A 13,908-nucleotide genomic window follows, 5' to 3' on the forward strand; every position below is an offset into this window, starting at 1 on the left:
AGCATTGGAAGAAAGGACATATTAATTTTGGCTGTGTCTCTGGCTGTGCAGCCTCCCTTGTTCCTGTCCATTTCAGGGTCCATTTTTCTAGCCCTCCCATTGTACTATGAACCACTTAAATTCATTCCAATATGTTTTTTTTTCAATATTAATACCTGAAGTATTTATTTAGTTTGCATTTAAGAGCCCTGAGTGTTGAATCACTGGATCTCCAGATTCCCTTCCAATACTGACATTCATTCAATTGGTTCAGAGGCAGCCATAGTCTATCCCCTTCCACTACAGATGGCATCTCTTCGGAGTCATAATCACTAGTGGAGGAATTCAACTCAATTCTCTAAGTATTTACTAAGTGTTCCCCTCTACTAGGCACTACAGAGGAAACAGAGAAAGAACTCTCAAAATGTTTACCATCTCATTGGGAAGATAAGATACACACAGCAAACAATTCACGTGTTATGAAAAGCAATTATCAATGAAGTTACAGATAGAAAATCGCAAGTAGGAAAAAGCACCTGGAGACAAAACAAAGGCAATAAGGAGAGCTGCCCATCTATTCCCCGATTGCCTCATCAAGACTGGGATGTGAAAATTACTGTTCATCTTGAGGAAAACACTTCGGAGATATTATCCCAAAGGACATAGAAAGAGCTAAATGTCTCATGTGAGCCCAGCTCCATGACTCTATTAACTCTGGTGATTAGGGGAAGAGTCCAGCTCTAAAAAGTATGTAAGAGCTGCTCTCAGTTCCCTCCTGCTACCCTGTTAAGGAAAACCACTCTGTCTAGATTCCAGTAGCTTTCCGAGATTTTACCATCATTCAGAGGTGAGCCTTTTCAGAATTTAGTACTGGTCTTAGCCAGGTAGGCAGCCACCTCGGGGACTCAAGAACAATCTGTGCAGGACTGCTGGTGGGTGGGAGAGGCAGAACAGGAAGGCAAGATTAGAGACTGTCACTCAGAAACATACAATTCCCCTTGCTCATCAAGCCCCAACCAGCCCACGGCTTGGTAACCACAGAACCCCCATACAGCCGGTCTGTACTGTAGGTAGAGGTGCCCGCCAGTTCTTTACTCATTTAGTTTTACCATGGAGTCTCCCATTTGCATGCATGTCCCCCCTTGTTCTGATTTGTAAGCCAGGTTCTCAGGAGCAGAGACCTCAGACCTTCTGCTTCAGTTTCCACCGCCCTTCAGTTTTCCAGAATCCCCGAGGTGGAGATGTACTGTTTTCTGGCCTCCTCATAAAAAGAAAACCTTTGAAAGACAAATGATTTTGGAGAAAGGCAGAAGAGAGAAGGCAAAACAGTGAGAGGGAGAACATATTAAGGATTAGAAAAACAGGGAACAACAAACACCTCCTGGCTCCCAAGCTGATGTCCTTTCCAATAAGTCACGAGAAAACTGTATTTGGTCCAATCTCCCTTCCCTGTTCCTGGCGACACCTCGTGCGGTCTCTATCGATTCTTGGTCACTTATGGTTTTAAAAGTAAGTTTTATTTTGGTACTGAAGACCCACTGCCAAGTATTAAAGAGCCAAGCCCAGCCAAGTCCAACCTAATTTAAAACTTCAATTTCACATTCAATTCAAAGCATGCGTCCTCCCTCCCAAGCTCAGTTCTTGGAGATGTGCAGCAGGAAGGCAGGGGCACCTGTTCTTCCCTCGTTCTTTAACCTCTCCTACCCCAATCACATTGTTGTTGTTTTGTTTTGTGGGGGGGTTTTTTCTCTTCAGTTTCATAGGGTCAGGGAAGAAAAATGTTGGATAGAAAAAGGGCGAAAATGTTCACGGCTGTTACCATAGCACACCAGCAGTTGGTGCCTTATGTGTGGCAGGCATGCTTCCTCTGAGACCATTTTTGGGTTCTTCAGAGGCCCCCTTTCAGGGATGGCTCAACCATGCAGTTCCCTGACTAGGGCAATGAATTTTCTCCCTGATCTCTTTAAGACAGTTTTTCATCAGAGAGCCACCCCACGGCATCTTACTGCTACAGCCTCCTCTACCCCAGCAGACTGCTGCTTTGTTGGAATCCCAACAGAGTGACTTGAACCCAAAGGCCTCCTGCAGTGTTCACTTGGCCTATAGGAAATTCACATATTCATGTGGAGCCATAGGTGAGAAAGCAAGATTGCCCAATGACCACCCCTGTTTCCCCCACCTCTGCCATGGTGGGGCTGGTCCAGTGAGCCTACCACCTTTAGAAGCAAGAGGCCAACACATGTCTTATGGTTTATATGTGTCTCCTAAATGTTCTTGGTTCACCTCATATCTACCACAAATGAAGTAAAATCCTAGTTATCTCTTCCTGCACTCATTCTCCAAGGGCAGTACTTTTAGGGTAACTTTACTGGGAAGGAGCATCCACTCATCACACTCTCATAAAAATTCCTAACCATTGTTTTTCTTTCTCCAAACTCTTCACTTTGATGGCCTTTCAAGTTTCCATCTTCTTAGATGGTTTAAAGGATGAAGGTGAACGATGGAAAAGGTTTGGGGACCAGTTCGCTCATTTTTAAGTTATTCTTGCAGGGGTACCTAGCATTTTTAGAATATAGACCTTATCTATGGTTCTCAGTTTGGGGGATTTAAACTAAATTTGGAGCCAACTGGAAAAATCAAATTCAAAACTCAGTCAGAGTTTAAAGCATGCTCATTGAGAGGTATCTATCACATCCCTGTCTTTTTTTCTTTTCTTTTTTTTTTTTTTTTGGGCATTTTCTAAGTCTCTGCACTACTGAGATAGTTTCTTATTAAGTAGCCTTTCTAGTTAGAAAGTAGAAGGAACTTCATTCCCCTTCAGCCTAGAGGAAGTGCCCCCTGCAATGGCTGCAGCTTAATGGTGCCATATTAGGTTTTCTGACGAGGGTGTGAAGACCTTGTGTTCTTTCTGCAGATCAGCAGAAACATGCACCAAGGAAACGAAACCATCATTTCTAAATTCATCCTATTAGGACTCTCCAACCAGGCTGAGCAGCAGAAACTCTTCTTTGTGCTTTTCCTGGGTATGTACCTTGTCACTGTGGTTGGGAATGGGCTCATCATTCTAGCCATTGGCTTGGATACTTACCTTCACACTCCCATGTATCTCTTCCTTGCCAACCTTTCCTTTGCCGATATTTCCTCCATTTCCACCTCAATCCCCAAAATGCTGATAAATATTCAGACCAACAGTCAATCCATCTCCTATGAGAGCTGCATCGCACAGATGTATTTTTCTATTGTGTTTGTTGTCATCGACAATTTCCTCTTGGGGGTCATGGCCTATGATCGCTTTGTGGCTATCTGCCACCCTCTGAACTATGCGTCCATCATGCAGCCCAGGCTCTGCATCCTGCTCACAGTGATCCCATGGGTCTTCAGTAATATGGTGGCTCTGACACACACCCTTCTGCTCATTCGATTGCTCTTCTGTGACAGCAACACTCTCCCACACTTCTTCTGCGACCTGGCTCCTCTGCTCAAACTATCCTGCTCAGACACCATGATCAATGAGCTCGTATTATTTATTTTGGGCTTATTGGTAATCACATTTCCCTTCTCCCTCACCCCCTTCTCCTATGTCTGCATCGTCAAAGCTGTCCTGAGAATCTCATCCACAGAGGGAAAGTGGAAAGCTTTCTCCACCTGTGGCTCACACCTGACGGTTGTGCTGCTCTTCTACGGGACCATTGTAGGGGTTTACTTCTTCCCCTCATCCACTCACACTGACCACAGAGATAAGATTGGTGCAGTACTATTCACCGTGGTGACACCCATGATGAACCCCTTCATCTATACCCTGAGGAACAAGGACATGAAAGGTGCCCTGAGAAAGCTCATCAATAGGAAATGTTCTTTTCTTTGATGTCCAGGGCATCTGAATTCCTTTAATCCCGATAATCAAATGGATGATTCAACCTAGAGTTTGTGACACAGTTGTGATGGTTCAGCTTTTGATTAACTTTCAGATATCTGCTTCCAATTCCAACCTCTAAGGGCTTGGGGCTTTTTCATATAGCCCTGGTCTAGGAAAGAAAACCCCTAACTCCCAAAGCAAGTCACAACGATAACACAATCTTAATTACAATCTACATTACTACAAATTTTGGTGCAAATTGCTTATAACTTAGACAATAACAAGTGCATGTAGTGTCTACAGTCTAGTTTGTGCAGCTTTGAAGACAGTTATTACTGATTCCTTTATTTGATCTATATTTCTCTAGGTCAGATATTCTGAAAGTTTGTTTTGTCAAGGTACTATTCAATGAGACATTTAATAGCTGTAAAAATGGAGGTTCCCATGTTCAAATAATTTTGGGCAACTCTGAGTTAAATGAAGCCAAATATATTAAGTAGACAACTTCTCAGAGCCTTTAGTATAGTGGAAATCTTTGACAGGGTAATATGGTATGCAGCAATTAGACTTATTCTACCATGCAAAACCTGTTCCAACCTCTAAGGGCTTGGGGCTTTTTCATATAGCCGTGGTCCAGGAAAGAAAACCCCTAACTCCCAAAGCAAGTCACAACGATAACACAATCTTAATTACAATCTACATTACTACAAATTTTGGTGCAAATTGTTTATAACTTAGACAATAACAAGTGCATGTAGTGTCTACAGTCTAGTTTGTGCAGCTTTGAAGACAGTTATTACTAATTCCTTTATTTGATCTATATTTCTCTAGGTCAGATATTCTGAAAGTTTGTTTTGTCAAGGTACTATTCAATGAGACATTTAATAGCTGTAAAAATGGAGGTTCCCATGTTCAAATAATTTTGGGCAACTCTGAGTTAAATGAAGCCAAATATATTAAGTAGATTGAGCCAAATATATTAAGTAGAGCCTTTAGTATAGCGGAAATCTTTGAGAGGGTAATATGGTATGCGGCAATTAGACTTATTCTACTATACGGAACCTGATTTATTAGAGTGGTTCATGGGACTAGTGTTGTACAGAATAAATTTGAGAAATATGGCTCCAGGTAACTTCAATTATTTCAATAGAAAACCGCAGAGCATGTGTGTAGAAGATATGTTGCAGTCTTGACTCTGTCTCAAAATTATTATGAAGGCTTTTGCATGTCAGCTCATCTTCTTGAACCTATTTTCTCATGTACAAAAAGAGGCCATTGGTCTAGAACAGTTGTTTCCAACTGAGGGTGTACATCAGAATGATCTGGGGTAACTTTTTCAAAATTCACATCTTCACACCCTGAAAGGGCTTTTCTGCTTGACCAGCTGTAGTGGTCTTAGGTTCAGATGGGCAAAGTCATGAAATCACCCAGAGTCAATTTTATTGAGCATGCAGAGTGACACAGTACAGTGGAGGTCTCATGACTCCCAGGCATGCCTTCTAAATATCCCACATTCCACACTTGGGATGTGCATGGTCAAGAGAGAGCACTGAGCGGATGTGGGCCACCTCAGTGAGGAAAACTTCAGCTCTGAGTTTCCACAGGCATTGCGTCTTGACAATCACATAGCCCCCTCCAGGTGTGTGACTAGCACCCCTTTTCTGGTACAGCTGCATCTCAACAAATATAGGTTACTCATCAATTACGGAGATTAGTTGCAAGGGGGATTTGACCAAGGTTCAATCCCCCAAGCTTTCCTGAAGCTAAAAAAAGGCTATAAACCAGATTTTACTGCTTGCCTCCCAAATCCTAGCCGGAATCTACCAACCCAGCCTCTCCAGTGAGGGAATCAGTCACAAGTAGTTTGAAAATGCCCTTCAGGAGACCCTGATGTGCTAAAGAATCAGTGAACCACATGAGTTCTGGGATTTTGTGAATATTGGTGTCTTCCAGCTGAGGAAGATGTCTTTCAGACATCCATCTTTAAAATACTCTGTAGCTACCCCAAAGAGGGTTCTTTTCTTCTGTCCAAATTCTCTTTTTAGTTATTTACAGCTCTGGAGCAAGCTATACAAATTGTTTATTCTAATTTCTCTTATATCTGTAGTCTAGTGTAAAGAAAAGATCTGATTCTAAATCCTGGCTTTTCAGCAAGGTTATCCACCTGTGTGATCTAAGGAAAATTATTAATATTGAAGCTCATCCTTCTCATCTGTAAAATGGGAATAATAATACCAGCCTCCCAAAGCTATTAGTGGCTAAATGGATATGTATACTAAACAACTATGGTAGTGCCTAGCAGTAGACAGTCAAAATAAAATGTTCCTTTTTTCTTTTAACTACCCCCATTCTTTTTCTGGCCTTCAACTTTAACCCACCTGACCTACCAAACTAAGTATTTTTCTCCAGTCTAAGCTGATGTTCATTCTTCTCTGAACTTAGAATCATCTAACCCCTTTAAGAGAATATATACAATCAGCCACCTGCATTTCTCCATGGTATCTCTTAAACTTTAATGCTTCATTTGAGTTTTCATTATGAATGTAAAACCCATCTTTTTTATACTGGTTACTGAACAAGCCTCTTAACAGTCCTGCCTTCCTCAAGTACCTCCACATCTGCCCTGTTCCACCCACAGCTCCAACACGGAACATCACAGAGATCTGCTTTCTTTATTTCACATGCAGTGGTAGAAAGAGCCCCAGATTTGTACTCAGCAGACTTGGGTTCTGGCCCAACTCTGCAGCTAACTCACTGTATGATGAGCCACATTACTAACCTCAGTTTTTCTCCATAATATAGAAAATATTCTAATATGAACAAAGGTTTTACAATAGCATGGATCATTAAAAAATTAATGTAGAACAGAATATGCAGAAGGAGATGCCTGAGAGAAGAGTCAACAAAATATTAACAGTGCTTGTGGAAGATTGTATTTCCCAAAAATGGCCACAATGTTATCCAGCCCACATGTTCTTGACGAACCTTGCCACTTCCCCATCAAGAGGTGGAGTCTACGCCCATCTTCCTTGAACCTGGAGGGCTTTGGAGGCTGCTTTGACTAATATAGTATCTCAGAAGTGTTGTTGCCATGATTTCTGAGACTGTCTTAAAAGAACAAATACAGCTTTGTTATGGACTGAAAGTTTGTGTCCCACAAAAGTCATATGATGAAATCCTAACCCCCAATGTGATGGTAGTAGGAAGTGGGACCTTTGGGGAGTGATTAGGTCATGAGAATGGAGCTCTCATGAATCATTCGTGCCCCTGTAAAAGAGGCCCCAGAGAGCTCTCTAACTCTTTCTGCCATGTGAGGATGCAACAAGAAATTGGCAATCTGCAACCCAGAAGAGGGCCCTCATGCGAACCCAACCATGCTGTCTGACACTCTGATAATAGATTTCAAGCCTCCAAAACTGGGAGAAATCATTGTTTGTTGTTTAAGCTATCCAGTCTATGGTAATTTGTTATAGCATCCCAAACAGACTAAGACAAGCTTCCACCTGGAGCTCTCTCTTGGGACATGCACCTCTGGAACCCTGAGTTGCCATCTAAGAAGTCCCACTACCCTGAAGCCACCATGCTGGGGAGACCACATGGAGAAACCACACAGAATTAGAGGGAGACATCCAGAGAGCCCCAGCTGTTCCAGCCCATGCCTCTTTGAGTCTCTCCAACCAGTCACCCAACATGTGAGTAAGCCTCCAGCCCTGATGGCAAGCACATGAGACCCCAGGTGAAAACTGCCTAGCCAAGCCCAGAAACTAACAAACAGCCACAAAATTATTGTTAGTAAGCCCATATAATGTGGAGTATATAACCAGAACAGTGGCTCTGTTTGAGTCATGGGATAGCATGATTCATGTTGCATCCTGTATGGCTTTAACATTTTACAATGACTGCAATTTTAGGGAGAAAAAGAAAGCTTTTTTTTTTCAGTTTTAAGGCAAATAAACTATCTTACCTATTAAACCATCGTGCTTAACATGGTACCAGGATCTTCTCGGTATATAAACATCAATTGGGTGGATCTGTAATTTACCCCACCCCTTGTTCTGATTACATCTAGCCCACATTTGATAGGGTAGGAACCATCAGGGTTAGACCCAGGCCATTTGGTTTAACTTAGTCTCCATCACTGTGGGCTTATCCTGGCCCTCTATTACCTCTGGCTTGTAGGTTCCACAGGAGGCTGAAAGGTAGAGCTAATCTGCAGTGAGTAACGGGAAGGTTTATTTGGCCAGAAATAGACTTGTATGCAAATTGGGAGTTTGCCTGAGAAGGTGAATTAGGATTAGGGTTGTTACACAGAAGACAACTGATTCAGAAAATAGAGTCACAAAACTTTTGTAAAGATCTTGACAAGTATTCACAGTGCAAATGCATAAATCTATACCTAGATGCTTGTATTTCCCTGAATCATTCTCCAGTTTGTCATTTTCAACTAACATGTATTGAGAACTTTCTATTTACCAAGCTTTGAGTCTGGCCCTGAGACTGAAAGAATGAATAATTAACAGTCCGTGACCTCAATGTGCTTTCAAACTAAAAAAAGAAAATGACTTAAAAATAATTTTACGTGATGTTCAAGACGTGATAAACAAAGAAAATATTTGGTCAACAACTAATGTCATTAGATTAAGAAAGCGTAAAGATTTTGTACAAAGCACAGTCAACTGAATTGTATTCTATTCTTGTTCTTTTGTACCTAAGAAAAGTCCATTTGTGGTTTTCTGAATAAGTTAACAGAAGCAGCTGCCATCTAATTGTAGCTAGCACTTTTGCAAGAAGAGTGACTAGAAAGGACAAAAACATCTGTACATCAGGTAGGAATAACTTGTAAAACCTAATGTATAAAGTACAAGCAAATATTTACTTGCTTATTCACTAAAGAAAAAATTTTTGAGTACATAGTGAGAGTCAAAGAAGATAAAGTGGTGTCATTGCTTTCTTGGCTCTTACTTCATAGTGCATGAGATGGACAATGAACATATAAATAAATAGATTGATATGTATGAGATGGTAAGAATGTCTACAACAAAATGTGAAACAGGATTAGGCAATAGATAATAATGCAGAGTGGAATGGCTATTTTAGGAGGTGAGGTTCGAGAATTGAGAAAAAGCTCTCTTAGGTATTTGAGCAAAGAATTACATAAAACATGGGAGTGAGCCATGAGAAGATCTGGGGACACATGCCAAGAAAAGGGAAGAGTGGGTTTAAATGTGGGAACAGTTTTGGCATTCTCAAGGAATAATAAGTAGGTAGGACTAGGGAAGAATGAGTCAAGGAGAAGGGAAGTAGATATTTGGGTATTTATCCAAAAGAATTGAAATCAAAATCTTAAAGAAATATCTGCACTCCCATGTTGATTGCAGCATTATTCACAATAGCCGAGATTCAGGAAAAACCTAAATGTCCATCAGTAGATGGAGGGATAAAGAAAATATGGTATATACATACAATGGAATATTATACAGCCCTAAAAAAAAGGAAATGCTGCTAGATGCAACAACATAGATGATACTTGAGAACATCATAGTATGGGAAATAATCCAATCACAGAAGGGCAATACTGCATAATTCCACTTATAAGAGATATCTAAAGTGGTTGCCAAGGGCTGAGGAGAGGAGAAAACGGTGAAATGTTGTACAATAGGTCTAAAGTTTCACTTGGGCAAGACAAATGAGTTCTAGAGATCTGCTGCACAATATGGTGCACATAGTTAACAATAAAGATGTAGTCCCTTCAACAATATAGTCTCTTCTCTGGGAAGACTAGATATCCACATTCAAAAGAATGAAATCAGACCATTATCTTATGTCATAGACGAAAATCAACTCAAAATGGTTTAAAGACTTAAATATAAGGCCTAAAACTGTAAAACTTCTAGAAGAAAATGTAAAGGGAAATATTCATGACTTTGGTCTTGGCATTGATTTCTTGAATATGACCCCAAAAGTATGGTCATCAAAAGCAAAAATAGACATGTGGGACTATATCAAATTTAAAAACTTCTTTTGTTTAAAGCAAACAATCAACAGAGTGAAAAGGCAACCTATGGAATGGGAGATAATATTCACAAACTAAGTATCTGATATTGTGCACTTTAAAATGTTTTAAGAGGATAGATCTCATGTTAAGTGTTTTTGCCACCAAAGCAAAACAAAATATAAACAAAACACATGCACAACACACACACAAAGGAAAATCCACCAAAGAACATAAGAAAATTTTTGGAGGTAACGAATATGTTTAGTCCCCCAATTGTGGGGGTGGTATCATGGGTATATATATATGTACCAACTCATCAAAATGTATACATTAGGTTTGTGCAATTTTTTGTGTATCAATTATATCTCAATAAAGCTTTAAAAATCCACTTTTAGTTATATATGCTCAGGGAAAAGCAGGCTATTCAGACCAGGAAACACAATGTACTGGAAGGTTTTAAATGTGGCTATAATACCTTAAAGGAGAATACAAAGGTCTTCTAAAGAGAAACCTTGGGCATAAGCTCCATAAGGGGATGGCAGGTATAACACCCTACATGCACCCTGCCTGGTCATGCCCGGCCCTCAGCTTGGCTCTTCCTGTTACCCTTCTCAAGTGTCTGACAACACATGATGCCCTTCCAAAGAGAATTCCACTAGGAATTCAAGCTTTCCATACTTTATATTGGCCCTGGGGTCAGGCATGAATTCCACCAGGAACCAGGTCCCTAAGAAGCTGTCAAAGAGGGAACTTAGTAGCATGACTCTTCTGGTGGGCCTCCGGAGTCCCTTCTACCTTCTTTTGACCAAGATGTGAATGAGGTGTTCTGAGGACCACACTACTCGGTACAAGAGATGGGAGAAGAAAAGTCACAGCACTTTGAGGGACAGTGCAAGTTGGTAGATACTACTTTAATCTGGTTGTAGCAGAAGTGGGCAAAATGGAATGATTTCTGAGGTGCCAAGAAGGAGCCTAAGTCCCTCTTTAATCCTTTTTCTTTCTTATTTTCTTTCTTTCTTTCTTTCCAGTTCCTTTGCTTAAAATTAATCTGCTTGATCCTTTATGGAGACTGTAGGATATGATATAAAGAATATTGGGTGGTGATTACCTCTAACCAACTGTGTGTCCTTCCATAAAGGAATTCCTTTATTCTGTATCTCAATTTCCACATTTGCAAAATCAGGAAGAAGCTTAAATAAGAGAAATCTGGGCTTTAATCCTGTTAAAATGTAAATTATTTGAGAAATGATCGCACATTAAGCTTTGCCAGCCACTTCCTTCAGAAGGGGACTGTCTCCGAGCTCTCTCCGAGCGTGGGTTAGTGTGGAGAGTAAACACCAGGCAACTGAGAAGTTTTGGGATAGGTGACAAGGCCAGGGAAGATGGAGTGGTTGGAGACAAACTGACAAACTTCCCATACTTTACATTGGCCCTAGGGGTCAGGCATAAAGCTTAAAGAAATTACAAACAGTTGCTGTCTTTCCATTGCCTTGTTGAAGCAGAGAGGATGTAAACATAAACTGTTTAGGCACCACGGTACTTCTGCTTTCAGCTCTACCATCTATTGCCTCTCTGGGTCACTCCTCAGCCACCTCCTCCTTGGGATTCATTCAAGCACAGGTACAGCGGAAAGTTCTCTGATTCTCCTTACCTTAGTTTGGTAAAGATCTGTTATTCTTTTGTGTTCCCAGAACAGCATTCCTTCTCACCTGGTAAAGGCTGCTTTCTTTAACCATGTGGTTCACAGGAATACTTCCATCTCCCTGTAGAACCCATCTTTCAGGTCTTCAGTTGGCAACTGACCAACAGTGGGTACCCCATCCCTTGGCCAAATGACATCTCAGGTCTTCCTTGGGACTTGTTGTTTTAACTTGGCACCAGAAAAAGTGACTAGAATCACCTTTACATTGGAAGAGCAGGGACATGTGAAGTGTGGAAACCACCAGTAGGCATTTTGTTTTTTTCTGCTTTGTGGAAGAAGTAGGTTTAGGAAGAAAATAAGGCTGATATTCAGAAACAATTATGGACAATAGAGAAACTCTTGGTGTCCTGTGAGTTGCTAATCCTAGCTGTCCCTGACATTTAGCTACGTCCTTGCCTGCCCTCCTCATGGCTTTGAGAATCTTATAGTGGATTCATCTATGTGTTCAAGCCATGTTATGTTGGGCTTCTGTCACTTGCAACTAAGTTTTTATTAAGAAACCCAGGGACTCTAAGTCATTCCCCCTTCAGACCTATAAAGTGAAGGGTTGGACTGGACTCCTAAGTTACTTCTGGCTTCATTATTCTGGGAAGTTCAGATATGGAGGTTTTGTGAAAACTTTAAGAAACCTTATAATGGAAGCAATAGAAGAAATTCATCTCAGGACTGCACACCTGTGAAGGGATTTGGGGGGATAAGAAGTGCAGATATGCATAAAACTGAATAAAGATAAATTTATTTGATTATCTGGTCATCTTTATTTGGGGCCTCTCCTGTACTTGAGAGCATTAAGCAACCACTGAGTAAAGTGCTGGTTAATCAGTTTTGTTAACCAGTCATGGACTGTGGGGCTGGCTGGTTATCTCACTTGGTTAGAGAGTGTTATTGTAACCTCAAGATCAAAGATTCAGATCCCCTCACTGACCAGTCACACACACACACACACACACACACACACACAGAAAAAGTCATGGACTGGGAATCAAACTCACTGATTCAACCACTAATGCTGTTCGTATTGGGGGGCCTCAGCCTGTTTGCCTGTGAATTAGAAAGCCTCGGTCATTTGACCTCTAATACCCCCTTTATTTCTAACATCTTAGGAGATCCTATAAAAATTTTGCAGTTCTAGAATATGTAAAATGAGAGCAGGGATACCAATAATGAATTGAGAAGGGAACTTTTGCAGCAGGATAAGTCCTTCTAAAGTCCTTCCAAAGCAAATTTTAGGTACTAGGTACTCCTCAGCCTTGGATTGGCATGAGATCCACCCAAGTCTGGATGGGGGAAGATAGTGAAGATGGATCCCAGGGTGAGAGTTGAAGACAGGTCATCCTTACCTCCTTCCTAGGACCTCCTCCAGGCCACAAGCCATGACTTCTTTGCTATGTGAAACAGATATCCACTTAAAGTAGTCCGAGAACCCTTCTCCACTGTTGATGGACTGTAAATTAGTACAGACATTTTGTATTATGTATTAGGTATATTAGTACAGACATTGTTATACATACACAATGGAATTCTACTCAACCATGAAAAAGAATGAAATTTTGCCATTTACAGCAACATGGATGAGTTTGGAGAAAATTGTGTTAAGTGAAATAAGAGTCATGGAAAGAAAAATACCACATTTTCTCATTCATGAGTGGGAGCTAAGAAACAAAGAAAGACCATAATAAAATGTTGAACTTTCAGAAGGAGAGAACAGACCTGTAGTTACTAGAGGTGGGAAAGGGGGAGGAAGAAAGGGGGAAACAGGGAGTAATTGGGTAAGGAACACAAAAAGTAATTATGATTTTTAATGATGAACATGTTAATGATACTGATTTGATCATCACATACTGTACACGGAACTGATAGTCAACTCTGTACCCCATAAATAAAAATAAATTTAAAATAAAAAGTTTATGGAAAAAAAATTTTTTAATAATAAAAAACTAAAGTAGTTCAAGAAAAGACTTTTTGGAAGAAGAGAGGGTTAACCCTTGCAACGAACTTGGATCGGGTCTTCTCCTTGTCCAGTTAGGTATGGCTAGAAAGGTGCAGTACATGGGGCTAGATGGATGCTGAGTCCACCTTTTCACCAGTAGCTGTGAGTGATGCTTCATAGGAGGAGTGAGGGCCTGGCTGGGTGCCCCAAGAATTTCTCACCACCATCTGCTAACCCTACAACTTAGGTCCCATCTCTAAGCCAAGTCCCCTTCTTCTAAAATGCTAGAAGGAAAATACAGACATAGAAGAAAAAAAAAAACAAACTTTCAGCTATTCCCAAATGTGGAGTTCAGAAACATCTTCATGAGGGTTTGCAACATAATATAGGAGTTAAGAGTGTGCGTTCTGGAGTTAGATTGCTTGGGTTCAAATCATAGCTCTGCC

The 13,908-nt window shown here is 40.8% G+C and overlaps 1 protein-coding gene across 1 annotated transcript; it reads left to right on the forward strand.

The window, feature by feature from the left end:
• The first annotated feature begins 2,905 nt into the window (after positions 1 to 2,905).
• On the forward strand, positions 2,906 to 3,844 carry LOC103581991 (olfactory receptor 1S1-like). Its single transcript, XM_008563683.1, has one exon. The coding sequence runs from the start codon at positions 2,906 to 2,908 to the stop codon at positions 3,842 to 3,844; it is 939 nt and encodes a 312-aa protein (XP_008561905.1).
• Positions 3,845 to 13,908: the final 10,064 nt, after the last annotated feature.

The sequence above is a fragment of the Galeopterus variegatus genome, unplaced genomic scaffold (genome assembly GCF_000696425.1).
Source record: "Galeopterus variegatus unplaced genomic scaffold, G_variegatus-3.0.2 Scaffold14518, whole genome shotgun sequence".
Classification (NCBI taxonomy): domain Eukaryota; kingdom Metazoa; phylum Chordata; class Mammalia; order Dermoptera; family Cynocephalidae; genus Galeopterus; species Galeopterus variegatus.

Bases quoted from the DNA above. Each gene is read 5' to 3' on its own strand.
- LOC103581991 (XM_008563683.1), top strand. From the start codon at position 2,906: ATGCACCAAGGAAACGAAACCATCATTTCTAAATTCATCCTATTAGGA.